At 34.5% G+C, this 16,178-nt stretch overlaps 1 protein-coding gene across 5 annotated transcripts in view; it reads right to left on the reverse strand.

Annotated features, from left to right (window-relative positions):
- The window catches only part of agtpbp1 (ATP/GTP binding carboxypeptidase 1), a 287,469-nt gene that overhangs the window by 16,587 nt on the left and 254,704 nt on the right, over nt 1–16,178 (reverse strand). The window contains exons 26-27 of one of the 5 annotated variants that reach the window (XR_005633317.1): nt 8,164–8,204; nt 5,890–8,030 (exon numbers count right to left, since the gene is read on the reverse strand). The exons of 2 other annotated variants lie outside the window; for them this stretch is intronic. Coding sequence is in view for 1 of the 3 variants with exons in the window: in XM_039750598.1 (XP_039606532.1) it covers nt 8,405–8,516 (112 nt within the window). In the remaining 2 variants the exon portion in view is untranslated. 2 more of the 5 variants (XR_005633318.1, XM_039750598.1) reach the window with 2 other exon arrangements.

The raw sequence follows: 16,178 nt of genomic DNA on the forward strand, positions 1-16,178 counted from the left end.
TTTTATTATTATAGATCAATAGACACTAGAAAGTAGTGTATGTTATGCATATTTTATATGATATTTCTATGTGTAATTCACAGTACAAGAGCATAATAAGAGAATCGTGTTATTACCAAAACAGCACCAATGTAACAGAATAAACCAGTTCATGATAATCAAAAGAGAAATTACAGATTCAAAATATGTTGGCTCTTTTTAATTTGATATAGTACAACTTTGACAATATAATATGCTCAGTTAACCTCACTATGTTAGTGTTTAACAAACTATTCAAAGTGTCCCTCACAGCAGATAAAAACACAGTAAGATTTTTGCTTTTTTTCATTTCGCTCCTATCAAAGACAAAATGTGTCACTGCGGTTTTGCAGACACGTGCTAGTTGTTAGTAGTATACCACAGCTGCTTCTACCTAATACTAGACATGTTCAAAAAGATAGACGACCTAATAATTCTAAAGAATTATTTCACAGCTGATAAGACTGTAGTATATTAATAGCACTGCGTCTCTTTCTATTAAGTGAACCTGAAAATATAAAACAAGATAACGCCAGTTAACAAAAATAAGTATGCCGACTTCTAGCTTGAGGTTGGGGGGAGAGTAAAGCTGAAGATAATGAAGGTCATAAAGAGCATTTTTCTCTTAAAAAAAAAAGATCACTTCAAAAAAATAACTGCCAAACTTCCTTAATTGAACACATACAAGTAGTTAGGTGCATGGTGACCAGAGTGCCCAGGACTATTGCCTTGTCTAAGGTTCAATACACTGAGTACAGTCAGACATCTCTGGGTTTATCACTTAATTATTTCTCAATGCTCTGGATACTTTTCATATTGCCTACATGTGCACTAGAATAATGACAAAACTGGCCTGCTTTGATTGATTTTGATTGTATGTACGATTTTGCTCAGACACTGACTTGCAATAAATTCAGAATTGGTCCTGTCCTGCACCAAATACTGCTGGGACACTAAATGCTGTGACTAGAATAAAATCAAATAGCTTCTGTAATACTGCTGCCATTCATTTAGTGCACTTGTGTGAGACTGTGGTTGTATAATTGCTGAATGTAGCCACAGCCCTTTCATGTTATGTTCTTTTAGGAAGTGTCATGGAGTCCCCAAATTCATGTGCTTTTTTGGGGTTCAATTTAAGGGTGTACATGGGGAAGGAAAACAATTCAGCAATTTTCAGCTATTTTTTGATTTTGTGTTTTAGAGTAGAAGAGAATGCAGCTCCACCTATTCCAGCACTGGGTTATAAAGCTACTAATAAGCATGAGGTTGACCTCAGTTGAGGGATCAAGTTCTGGAAAATGCCTCATTGTTACCAAAGACTGTTCTGCTATACAGTACTTGTATTTCTTCAATTATGTTTTGCTTAAGGTAATTAAACAGGGATTTCGTGACTAAAACCCCAACTCTTTTTATGTCTCCTCCTTTGTTTCCTTCTATTTACAGTTGACTCCAAATACATGTTTGGAAAGTCCAATATTACGCCAGTTCCAGTATGTTGAGGTTTCAGAAAAAAAAGACTTTGAATTTAGTGTTAAAATTGCTTTAGACATGGACAATGATACAATCCTAAATGCCTCTCCTAAAAAATTTAAACCAAATCCCCACATCTTTAAGTGGACAGATGAAGCTAAACAGTGACTTTAATTTAATAGGTTGTGATCATATACTCAATAAATAATCTATAAAATTAAAATGACTAATTACCTCTATTTCTGAATCCCTATTATCATTTACCCATCTCTAATGCCACATATAGAAATTATGCTATCATACAAAGGTTTATATTTGCAAAATAAAGTATTACCTATCTATACAGTATATAAAATGAAAATTCAATATTACTCTCAACTGGATTAAAAGAATGCATAAAAATTAATACTGCTAATATTTTTACAGGAAGCTATATTATACTATTGTTTCTGACTCTCAGATCCCAGTAAACATCTAATAAATACCATTACCCCTGGAGTTTAGAAAATGGAGAGAATGAATAAATGAACAAAATGTGATTGTTTAAATCACTTAAATACATTCTTTGGCTAAAATCACTCATCTTTAAAACATAACAAACATCTGCAATTTCATATAATTTAATGCTAATAGTTAATCTTTTTGCTAATATTTGATTCTTTTTGATCAAAAAGGTTGCATCTGACTGTTGGGTCAATACTGAGATAACATATAAAATATCTTTGCAGATTTTCTAGAATTACTTTTTAAATTACAGATGAACTGGGGAATTTGAATTTATCCTATTAGCACTGGATACAAGGCTACATCCAGTCATTGAAGGGGATTTAAGTCCATCACAAAATACATTCACATGTAGTTTTAGTCATAGCTGGCCATTTTAGAATAACCAGCCTGACATGACTGGGATGTGGAATAAATCTGAAGTCTCCCCCCAAAAAAAAAAACCTATGCAAACTCTACATGAAGTGACCAGGATGAAAATTAAATCCAGGTCCCATAAATTATGAGACAGCAGTGCTAATTAATGAGCTCAAATGTTAATCTACCTAAAACTACTTTTATTTACATATTATTAAAACTAATTTTTTTAAAATTAAATGAAAGTTTTTCTTAAAGCATCATGGATACATTTAAAATAAATTAAACAAAAATCATCTTTGTGGATTTTTAGATTTTCAAGGACAACTACCATAATGTTAATAAGCAATACACTGATTAACAGAATTCAATTTATTTTTAATACAAATTTTACTAATTGACTTAAGCCTTTATCCAAGGTGACTTACAACATTTGAGAGATACAATCTGTTTTTGTAATTGGAAGAAATGCAACTTGCTCATGGTCACACAAATCATAGACAAACAGTTATCCAATAAATAAGCCAACCACATTTTATTGTCGATATTGTATTGTTGACTTATTAAATCAAAGACTCGGGGAATCACTTGAATAATTTCTACTATTACTTGTCTTCTGTATGAATTTAATAATTGTGCTTTAATACAAGAGTTTATCTTATAGCTAACAGAATATGAGAAAATTAAAAGAGCACAGATTCACAAGGCAATATATATTAAGTATTCAGACCCTTTAACTTAAAAGTAGCTAAGGCAAGCAACTCCATCTTGAATCTTGTCCTATAAGTGACTGCATTATATACTGAGGAATGAACACAGTAACATTCAACTCATACTCCCAAAAGTATTTGCATAAAATACAACTCTTCCTTAAATTAATAATGGCAATTTTTGTTATTTTTTGTTCAGGGATGAAAAGCCTTCTGTCTATTAATTAACAAACTCATTTAATTCAATTGTAGGTTGACAGGGACAAAAATCTAGCTGTGCAAATTTAGGCACAAGGTGGAAAATTATTTCTGGATACATCTATCCAGCCAATGGACTGATTTAGGAAACCCATTTACCTAGTGGGAGGAAAAACTAGGAAACTTCCAAGAAACTTCCAGACACCTAGTTGAAAATCTGGTTTAGTTTAAGCATTTTAGCACCAAAAATAAAAAATAATTCTAGAATGGCTAGTGCAACTGTATTCATACAGCACAAATTGCACATATGCACAATAAATACAAATAACATACAATGAGCCAAACAAAAGGAAATGCATGCACTACAAATTGGTGTACTTTAACACACATATTTATTGAGATCTTCTACTGTGTTTTACAATATAAATTAGCACAGAAAGAACAAAGGGGCTCTAATCTATAGTATTCTTTTCTAAACATATATTCTGTTCATTTTAAAGTATCTAAACAAAATTCTACAGCATGTCTGGAATAATGAGAATATCTTTAAAATACTCGTAAGTTAAATAATTAGCCTGATGCCTCACAAATCATATTTGTGTGCTTTTTTTCTCTGATCATGTCTATACTTCATATGTAGAAGTACCTCAGCAATTGATTTTTGCTACAATTTAAAAATGACAAAAGAATTATGGACAACATATTCAAACTGTAATTTCAAATTAAAGTAATGTATTATCCATTATGTTATACCATCAGATAAACTAGCTTCTTCATATCAAACCATTCTAAAATGTTATCTGTTAAAGTTTTACTCATCTGTTATAGGTAATAAAATTATTTTAAGAAAAGTCTGAACATCTGTTTCATTACTGAACAGTGGCTTTTATATGCAAATGCCATATCCTTAGCATTGGTATGCTACAGAGGATACTAAAATTCATACATCTCAATAGGTCTTACTCTGTAAAAGCCTAGTGATGGTGCATTCTGTTATTTACTCTTGATTAACCGAGCCCAGAACAGCACTGCCTTTAAGTCTTATAAGCATTTGTGCAAATCAAGTATATTTATGATGAGGTTCTGATTGGATTAATAGAAGATGTTAGAAGAGACCTCCTCAAGCTGTTTGGCAATGGCAGATACTACTTGGATAATGATAGTTATTCTGCACACCTATATGTTAAACATTTGGCTGAAGTAAACACTGTAATATAATATCATCAATATCACCTTTAATACCTTTACATTTATAAAAATCCACAACGAACATGAAAGTCAGATCAGCTGATCTTTTAATCTATTAAAATGCAAAAACATACTTCATTAAGCCAGCAGTTAAAAATTTCTCATATTACTTTCAAGGGAGATATGAATGTTGGGACACAAAGGAATTTAGTTTCATGAAGACTACTAAATAAAATGTTAGAAGTTTTACTTTAATTTTGAATTATCTTTGAATATGGTATGTGTGTGTATATTTATATAAAATTTGTCCAAAATTAATTTTCTATGTGAAATTTTACTACTGAAATTTTTGACTGCTACATTTTTACTTATTTATTAAATATTACACCAAAAATTGTATTACATTTATTTTAAATGATCATAAAAACCCTTTAAGGCTAACAAGAAATATTACTGTAAACTCTTGCGTATAACATGCACAGTTTCCACTGAGTTTGCTAAAACTTGAGATGTGCATTATACACAAGACACAATTTTATAGCAATAGTTTCTCATATAAATCAACATAAAATGCCTGTTACTACATGCAAGTGCATTGTTGCTGCACGTTAGCTGTCTCTGGTTGAGAGGCTACCAGGCTGTTTTCTGAAAAGCACACAGAGTAATGGTTTCACATATAAATCAAAATAACTGTTGCTGGTTCTTTGGCCACTCTCACTGCATGTTCACAATTTTTGGCTACTTCTGCAGGGGTTGCACGGGGGCGACTGAATTGTACCTCTTGTCATTGTATGAGGTGGTCTTCCCAGGTGAATGCTTCCATAGGCACAACAGTTACACAAAGGCTTTAGCACTACAATTAACTGGAGATTGATCAGCTGATGCCGGTACCTCACTTTTGTTTTCAATCTTGATCTCCAGATCACTTGCACCAAAAACTGGAGTCCAACAAGACAATCAAATTCAAAATAATAAAAAATATATGCAAAATGTCGTCCGCATATTTTGCTTTGCTCTCTTTCCAGATGTCGGTGCTGTTTTTGCACTTTTGTTTGCTCTTTGCTACACATGCACACGCAAGGATTAGACGTTACAAGTGAACGAGTCTAACATTCCTCCAAGCAAAGAGAGTCTACAATTACCGTAACATATTTTTTTTCAACGTTTACAGCAGATTTTTGCCTTCACCACTCCTGTTAATAAAAGTCAACATCCGTCCTAAACCTTGAAAAGTTAATATTTTGTTTACATTACCGGCTGATGAGGACTTCAAATGAGACCGAGATGTCCTGGAATAATAAGCTGTTTTACTGTGGAATGGCTTTTGTGGACACCTCACCTTAAAACAAACGGCTTTTCAAATGAACAGATTTTTTTTAATGTGAACATACAGTATATTGTCTCATACTTATCACTACTTTAGTTTGCCTATTCTCACACTTACCAGCCTTTGGGGATGTACAGTTCATAGCTGTAATGTCTGTTCACTGTATCCTTTTTAATGGAAGTGCTCTCTCTCTCCTCCATCACTCCTGATTATCCTAGCTGAGAAAGGAGCTTGGACATAGCCCTAGGCAGGTAACATACAGCAAACATGCAGGCAGGAAAGCAGGTGTAATAAGTTTTAATCTTTAAGCATTATTCAAATAGACAGTGCCATAAAAAAGCAAAATAAAGTATGGCAGTATACAACATGCATCCTGGGAAAGCTAGATTTTACAAGTCCTTCAAGGTGGCTCATTTCTTGTGTGTTTTGAAGTGCCGGGGGTAAATCTGAGTATCCTTGGATTGATTTCTCTTTTCTTGTCTTTTTTACTGATCTTGATGAAGCTCTTTGCCATTAACCAAAGTTTAAAAAACTAATTATGTTTTCAAAATCTGTTGCATTCGCTTATGCTTCTGGCATCATAAATGGGAGGCACCAGCACAAGATGCTTGTGTAAAGTTGATAACAGTATAGCATGCTTGAGTAACTTACGAACAGATTATGACACCAAACCATATGTGCATTATGGTGGCAGTTCTGCATTATACATTTGATTTAAACCAGCTCTTATCTTCTATCTATAAAAACATGCATAGACAAGCAATACCTTAGATTTAGAATACTGCAGAGCTTTTTACAATTTGCTCTTAGCCTAATTATTCGAATATGCACTAACATACAAGGCATATTTTAAAGAAGGCAAGTAGATAACGGTTTAAATATAACAGGCTGGTTTAGCACAGAAAGGGAATAAATTGCCATTGCAAAAGTCCACTTTTTAAACATAACAAGAAATGGTCTGCTCTTTCCACAAATGTTCGGCTCATTATCCTGCAGACGTTTATTAATAAAAAAATTGAAAAGAAAATCAATGTTGCAATCAACAAAATTCTTTATGCAGAAATTCAGACAGATTAGCTGAAACTACATGAGTATGTCAAAATTTTCTTAAAGAACTGGGAATATGTCCAAACATCTGAAGGTACTTTTGGCTGAACTAGAAATTCCACCATGTTGGAGACTGTGATTTAAAACAGGCAAAGGAAGTGCCAGGATCACCACTGTTGAACTGAGGACTCAATACACTCTCACATTGAGGTCAGGCTTTGGTACATTTTCTACATCATTTCATATCAATACAGTATAGATTTTTTATATACATCATTTCATATCAATACAATACAGTTTTTTACTATCTGATGTACAAGAAGGATTTTCCACATTGCAATCTATCTGGTTTGTTTAATAGATCCATCAATACATTAAACTACCACGGGAAGGTGAACCTTTAGCTACACAGACTCACTGTGGAAAGGTCACTCTGGTAGTGTAGGAGTTGCTCCATTGGTTAAGCAATTTAAAGTGATGCTGAAAAAGCATTACTTTATTGGAGCATTAGATTATTAGAGTTGCAAATTAAGTTATTCATATTGGAAATTCACTTGTTAGTTTTACTAAACTTTTCACTTGGTAATTTTTACCCACTGTTACTGACCGTCTTTTCTCTTCAACTCTTCTTGCTATGGAACATGGTTCTACTGCTATTTTGTCTCAGTATTGTTTCTGTCCATGAAATAAAACAGCAAAGAGCCCTTAGTAATAAATGGTTATATAGTATGTGGTATGTGACACTGAGGTTTACTTTGTCTAAGAAAGCAGTTTAGAGGAGTTTTCATTTTGGCTAACTGTAACTTGTATTGCCAAGATGTTTGTTTATTTTTTTTATTAAAAGTTTGCAGTGTTATTATTTAACTACACATTTGTTTTTTTTTTTTTTTTGTTTTTTTAAATTAAGAGTTATATGGTCAAGTACAGGTAACAAGCACTATACAAAACAATCTTAATAAAAAGTATATCAAATACACAGAAAAGGTGGGTACTTACAATCTTGTAGATCTTTGGAGGACTCCTCTCTGTTCTTTTGTTTTTATTTTTTTCTTTATTCTGGAGCATAGACCACTTACCTCATCCTATATGAAATAAAGTGCTTTGAGTTTGAACTGCAGAGGGATGACTATCTTGGAGAAATAATACATTTGGCTTACAGTACTTCCCTGTTCCCAGGTCATGAGACTGAATTTGCACTCATTGTTTTGACTCTGCAGGCCAAAAGAAACACATACTATGGGTAGGGCTTTTTGAAATTTGTATACCCAGTGTCTCCTTTTACTATAGTTTCAATAAGATAAAAAGGGACACTCCACTAAAAGTAAGTATTTATTCTAAACATACCTGGGGGTTGTTTATCTGGAGATGTATGAAGCACTTGCTCCCTTAGAGAAAAAAGGACATGCATGCATTTACAAGTAAATCTATATCTTAGCTTACTTTCCCAGCTATGAAATTTGGCATCATCAGTAAGGTTAAATTTCAGTAGACATTTCAGTATGGCCATCATCCTGAAAGCAAGCTGGATTATTAGCTTTAGAAAATTAATGCTTGTAGGTCATCATTCCAGGCTGTAAACAGGTTGTCATCTTGATTTGTGGCGGCTTGAATTAGTCTTATGCTGGAGACTGCCATAACGTAGTTTTTGAGTTGACATTCGTTGAGCATTCAGCAAGTGAGGAAATTTCCCTGTGGTGCTACAGAGATGAGGTGGTATTACAAACAGGGGAAACAATGTATGTGGTGGTGGATACAATACACACAGCATGGCAGAGCAGACAATGAAAGAATGATGAATTGACAACTGATCTGGAGCTTATATGTACAGTGGTGCTTGAAAGTTTGTGAACCCTTTAAAAGTTTCTATATTTCTGTATAAATATGACCTAAAAAATCATCAGATTTTCACCCAAATCCTAAAAGTAGATAAAGAGAAACCAGTTAAACAAATTAGATAAAAATGTTATACTTGGTCATTTATTTATTAAGGAAAGTGATTGAATATTACATATTTGTGAGTGGCAAAAGTATGTGAAACTTTGCTTTCAGTATCTGGTGTGACCCCCCTTTGCAGCAATAATTGCAACTAAATGTTTCCGGTAACTTTTGATCATTCCTGCACACCGGCTTGGAGGAATTTTAGCCCATTCCTCCATACAGAACATCTTCAACTCTGGGATGTTGGTGGGTTTCTCACATTAACTGCTCGCTTCAGGTCCGTCCATAACTTAAGGATTAAGGTCAGGACTTTGACTTGGCCATTCCAAAACATTAACTTTATTCTTCTTTAACCATTCTTTGGTAGAACGACTTGTGTGCTTAGGGTCGTTGTCTTGCTGCATGACCCACCTTCTCTTGAGATTCAGTTCATGGACAGATGTCCTGACATTTTCCTTCAGAATTCTCTGATATAATTCAGAATTCATCGTTCCATCAATGAAGGCAAGCCGTCCTGGCCCAGATGCAGCAAAACAGGCCCAAACCATGTTTTTACAGATGGAATAAGGTTCTTATGCTGAAATGCAGTGTTTTTCCTTTCTCCAAACATACCGTTTTTCATTTAAACCAAAAAGTTCTATTTTGGTCTCATCTGTCCACAAAACATTCTTCCAATAGCCTTCTGGTTTGTCCACATGATCTTTAGCAAACTGCACACGAGCAGCAATTTTTTTTTGGAGAGCAGTGGCTTTCTTCTTGCAACCCTATCATGCACACCATTGTTGTTCATTGTTCTCCTGATGGTGGACTTATGAACATTAGCCAATGTGAGAGAGGCCTTCAGTTGCTTAGAAGTTACCCTGGGGTTCTTTGTGACCTCGCCGACTATTACACGCCTTGCTCTTGGAGTGATCTTTGTTGGTCGACCACTCCTGGGGAGGGTAGCAATGGTCTTGAATTTCCTCCATTTGTACACAATCTGTCTGACTGTGGATTGGTGGAGTCCAAACTCTTTAGAGATGGTTTTGTAACCTTTTCCAGCCTGATGAGCATCAACAACTCTTTTTCTGAGGTCCTCAGAAATCTCCTTTGTTCATGCCATGATACACTTCCACAAACGTGTTGTGAAGAGCAGACTTAGATAGATCCCCGTTCTTTAAATAACACAGGGTGCCCAGTCACACCTGATTGTCATCCCATTGATTGAAAACACCTGACTCTACTTTCACCTTCAAACTAACTGCTAATCCTAGAGGTTCCCATACTTTGCCACTCACAAATATGCAATATTCGATCATTTTCCTCAATAAATAAATGACCAAGTATAATATTATTGTCTCATTTGTTCAACTGGTTTCTCGTTATCTACTTTTAGGACCTGAGTGAAAAAGATGTTTTAGGTCATATTTATCTAGAAATATAGAAAATTCTAAAGGGTTCACAAACTTTCAATCACCACTGTAGCTAAAAATATTTTCTGAAAACTTTATTAGGCAAAAACCTAAAAAGATAAAACAATGATCTCAGAAAAACAGGGACAATACATACTATAAAATAAAAAGTTCCAATTTCTAAACTATACCAAACAGGGTGTTGATTCACTTGACATAAAATGTCCAATTATTATTACATTTGAGATTATTCTTACGAATAAGTTATAAGATGTCAAAATTAAAAAAAAAAATCTGAATTGTCCCCCAGCAACTAATGAGTGATACATTGATCATACTGCAATATGTTCCAAAAATCCATAAACAGATTCTTGTCATAATATTATAAAAACACAATAAAGTTGCTCAGAGTTTTAAATATTTAGGAGCTATCATTATGAAATACTTATCTGTGGTGGAGAACTAATAGTTTAACATTTAGAGAGCAACACATTTAAAAGATAAACTTTGCATATCTTATTTTGTAATAGTAGCAGCACATTGTCGTTTCCTTTTTAGAGTTCATAAGTATTGCTGTCACTTTGTTTTAAGAGTTGAAAGTACAACTTAACTCTACATTTACTGTAAGAGATATGTAAGTAATAGTAAGATCATTACACAAGAAAATGGTTAAGGCCAAAAGAACATTTCCGTTGACCTTCTACCCAGTAAGGCTTTTAGCAGGTTCTTTACATCCATCTTCATAACTGTTTAATTATGTGATACTTTGTCTTCACAACCCCAATGACCTATCTGATCTCAAAGCTTTGTTAGATTAAATAAAGAGGGCTGTGAATAAAGTATATGCCTCTTCCAGATGTACTGCATTACTACATATTATGCCTAATAAAAATCAGAGTCAAAAATTAATAGTTAAGGTAACTATTTTGTTAACTGATTAATGACTGTTATACAGTACATAGTATGAAATAATACCATATATGAAAAAATAATTGCAACTTTGCAATTACTAACTGGTTACATTTACGACATGTGTACCTGTTGCATTGCGCACACCAAATATCATATATACCTATATCTCTTTTTTTTTTTTGACATCATAAACCATAAGGTGCATACTATAAAAACTAACAGCATCAGATCCCTAGGGCGGAAGTATGTATCATGATCGTGACTGAGAGAATAAAAGTGGAAAAAAAACTGGTAACTTTTACAAGTCCTATAAATGTACACCGTCTATTACAGATGGAAACCAAATGTATGTATGTACTGTACACAGTAATCCCTCCTCGATCGCGGGGGTTGCGTTCCAGAACCCCCCGCGATAGGTGAAAATCTGCGAAGTAGAAACCATATATGTTTGTATGGTTATTTTTATATATTTTAAGCCCTTATAAACTCTCCCACGCTGTTAACATTATTAGAGCCCTCTAGACATGAAATAACACCCTTTAGTCAAAAGTTTAAACTGTGCTCCATAACAAGACAGAGATGACAGTTCTTTCTCACAATTAAAAGAATGCAAACATATCTTCTCTTCAAAGGAGCGCTGTCAGGAGCAGAGAGAGAGAGAGAGAGAGAGAGAGAGAGAGAGCGTGACAGAAAAGCAAACAATCAAAAAATCAATACGTGCTGTTGCACACAGCGATTAAGCAGCCGCAACAGAAGGGAGCAATGTGACGGTAGTCTTTCAGCAGTTTTAGAGTAGCGCCCGTATCTTCTAGGCAAACAGCCTCTGTGCAAACAGCCCCTAAGCTCACATCCTCTCCGTCAGGAACAGAGAACGTCAGAGAGAGTGAGAGAGTCCGAGAAAAGCAAACAATCAAGCACCGCTCGGGAAGCAAATCGCATATCATTGAGGAGTTTTATTTAATATGTAATACATGCTCCGATTGGGTAGCTTCTAAGCCATCCACCAATAGCGTCCCTTGTATGAAATCAACTGGGCAAACAAACTGAGGAAGCATGTACCATAAATTAAAAGACCCATTGTCCGCAGAAATCCGCGAACCAGCGAAAAATCTGTGATATATATTTAGATATGCTTACATTTAAAATCCGCAATGGAGTGAAACCGCGAAAGTCGAAGCGCGATATAGCGAGGGATCACTGTAATGTTAAAAATAAGAGCAGCCCACTACCGAAAATGGCAATTATAGGAGGCAGCCTGGATCGAACCGTGAACTCTTCATTACAAGATTAGCAAATCTTACCGCTATGCCACGGAAGCTGTTGTATGGTCCTTGAACCATTTGTGAAAGTGTTTCTTTGATATTTGGACTTCATACATTATATAGTTTATGCCTACATTTTGTCATTTACTACTAAAATATGAAAAATGTTTCTGTTTTAACAATGTGTTTACAAAGATTATTGTAGAAATGCAACACATATGGAATGCATGTGTTCCAAATAACGATCTATTATTTCAACTCTAAAACTCCAGAACTTCACTCCCAGATAATCAATCAAGGCATGAGCTGGGAGAACTTTGTGCACGTTCTGCAGCGGTCTTTATCGGCACATTTACAGGACAAAAGAAGCTGAAAGGAGAGGTGTGATGGGATTTAAGGTGGGCCGGATCTACGAGTTTTTTAAATAAGCTCTGGTAATTCTAGTGTTAAAAAGCAGAACGTGTACTTTCTCTAATGATGGCAGGTTTTCCATTGCCTAACAGAGAAAAGTGTTGATAAACCATAAAAGTATCAATGCCACACCTGACTACTTCTTACTTATGTAAGGAAAGCAGTGGTAATTTACTTCCATACTTAATGAACCTGATGTAGGCAGAAAAGAGAACCTTTCTCTTAACATGAAGTCTAATCATGAAATTTATTTATGTTACATATACACCTTATGCACATTGTCTGAATTAAATTTTATAAATTTTTAATAATTCTGTGCATGAAACAAAGTTTGTGCACAGTAGCATCAGCAAAATACCTGCATCAACTATTACACAATAGCAACAAAAACAATGCTGTGTTTTGATTAAAAGGTTACTGTACATAAAGCAAAAAAAAAAAACAAAAAACAACACCGCAAGTAATGCATGAAGGTCTGATAGTGACAATAATTGATAACAAGCTCTAATGCTCTGTTGACTCCAGTTTATGTTCCCTCTATGCTGTGCCACATAGTACTTTTAACACTAGAATTCCTGAAGCCTACGAAAAAACTCATAATCCTAGGCCACCTTAAATTCCTTCACACCACTCCATTAGCATCTTTTGTTTAGCAAATGTGTCGATCAGCACAAGCAGCAAGCACACTGCTATCCCATCCCCCAACCACCGCAGCTCAACTTGGGTAAAACGTTTTCCCAGCTCAAATCTTGTTTATCTGGGTGTGAGGTGCCTGGAGTTGTATAGGGAAAATAATATAGCATTATTTGGAGCACATCCATATTATGTGTCTATAACGTTTATGCAAATGTAGGACGATGGGAAATACAACAAACGTTGAAGACAAACCTAAAACAGAGACTTTTCTCATACGAATGACAACATTTTGACATGAAGTGTATAGATGTGTTTAGACTTAAGTCCAAATATCAAATAAAAACTCTCGCAAAAGGTACACGTATAACAAAACAAGAATTCAAGAATATAACTGAAGAAAAAGAATTTGGGTTTGGGTACAACGTTGACACGACTGCTTGGGTGGTGCAATGGTAAGAACTGCTGACTCATAATAAAGAGGTTGCTGGTTCGATTCTGGCCAATTCCCAGAATTACCATTTTGAGTAGTGAGCTGCTCTTATTGTTACTATTATACAATAAAAGCATACATTTGATCCGAGTCTGTAACAGCCAGAGTAAATTTATGGTAATTGTAATGGTATTTTTTTTTTTTTTAAATACAGTTTTATTCTCTCAGTCATGTTCATGCTCCCCCAGATATAAAACTGCGGTGTTCAAATAAATACGTGCTATAACAGAGGTGAACTCAGATGAGGTTGAGGGTCTTACATCGGAGAAAGAGAACAGAAGCCCTCCCCGCAAGAAATGTCCACTCACACATAAGAACACTAATGTGGCGAATCACTCACATAATGAAGAGTATATAGCTGCAGGTGGAAGATGCCGTTGCACTTTTGTAACTGATCTTTTCCTGAATAAGGAGTGGCATTGCACATGTAATTAGTCAACATGCCTATGTTGATCAAACACAGGAAGCTCTTTAGTCTACTTGTGACTTTATGCCGTAGAAAGTAAATAAATATAGGTAAACACCATTTGATGTGTGTTTATATAAGTATCATATAAATGTTTTTCATATAAAGACCATCAAGAAACATAATCACAAATGGAACTTTGCATGTTACCTTGGTGAGCTTGGTATGCCCTGCTGTTTTGTTGAAGAACATGCATGTGGCAGATTGACTGGCAGAATGGTGGCAACCTGTTCCTTAATCCAAATCATGCCATCTTTCGCCTTTATGCCTGGTGTAGCTACGTTGTTCTTACCTTTACAATTATCACAAGTTTATACCAGCTGTTAGAAACTCAAATTAAATGTTTTATTGTATAATAGTAACTATAAGAGCAGTTCACTACTGAAAATGGTAATTCTGGGAGGCGGCCAGAATTGAACCCACAAACTCTTGATTATGAGTCAGTAGTTCTTACCGCTACACCACCCAAGCGGTCATGTCAGCATTGTACCCCAGCCCGATTTCTTTTTCTTTGGTTATATTCTTGAAAAAGGCGCACTTGTTTTGTTATATGTGTACCTTTTGTTAAAGTGTTTATTTGATATTTGGACTTCAGCCTTCATACATTATATATATATCATGTCAAAATTTTGTCATTAGTACCATAAAATGAAAAAGTCTCCGTTTTAGGTATGTGTTTAACATTTGCTGCATTTCCCATCATCCTACATTTACATAGATCGTTGTAGACACGGAACACACATGAAATGCATGTGCTCCAAATAACGATATATTATTTACCGTATACAACTCCAGGCACCTCACACCCAGATAAACAACACTTGAACTGGGAGAAATTTTTGCCCGAGTTGAGCTGCAGTGGTGGAGGGATGGGATAGGATTCTGCTTGCGCTGATCGACACATTTGCAAAACAAAAGATGCTAATGGAGAGGTGCGAAGGAACTGAAGGTGGCCCGGGATTACAAGTTTTTTCATAGGCTTCAGGGACTCTAGTGTTAAACTGCACATTTTCAGATGTTTTAGATTTTGGAGTTTTGGTTTAGGGATATTGAACCGGTACTATTAAAGTGAGTGGAAAAATATGAACAAAATCCTCAAAATTGTAGAAACTCAAAAGAGGGAAAACATTTTTTGATACAGTATATATTTCTCTTCAACTACATTTATACAAACACTTCTTTATCACTTACATTTCTAAACTGAAGTTGTATAACTAAGGTACGTATTGTATACATCTAACATTTTTTTTATTAAAAATTAATATTTTACAGAAGGGTATGTAGTCCAGGTGACTTCAAAATCATAAATTCAAAGAAAAAGGTAACCATCAGGAAAGTTTCTTTTAACTTCTTTCTAATCATGCAGTGCATTGTTCTTTCATTTATAATCAAATTTGATAGAAGAATTACATCAGAAAGTCTACTGGGAAGGACAGACAAATTTTTGCTTTGTTTAAAATGTTTTATATTTCAGAAGATTAAAAGTGTGCACACTGTAAATAAACAATCACTCATTTCAGTTTAAAATTCCTGCACTTGGTAGAATTTTCTGTGAATTCCCCAACCCAAATTACACTGGAAAAAGTAAATGTGTTTAAATGTTATTTTTGATCTTTTTGAAACCTAGATACCAGAAAAAAAATAAGGATAAGGAAACAAAAAAAATTCAACATTTACTATAAAAATCCAATCAATTTCCTAACAATGCAAAAATTAATGAAGTTTCCTAATAGCAAATGCAGTTGTTTAAAAAAAAAAGACAAAACAAAACTGTGAGCCACAATAAGTTACATTCCCATCTCTGAGTAAATTAATCTTTGGTAAAACAAACATTTTTGTAATACTAGACATAT

Source organism: Polypterus senegalus, chromosome 4, assembly GCF_016835505.1.
Source record: "Polypterus senegalus isolate Bchr_013 chromosome 4, ASM1683550v1, whole genome shotgun sequence".
Lineage (NCBI taxonomy): Eukaryota > Metazoa > Chordata > Cladistia > Polypteriformes > Polypteridae > Polypterus > Polypterus senegalus.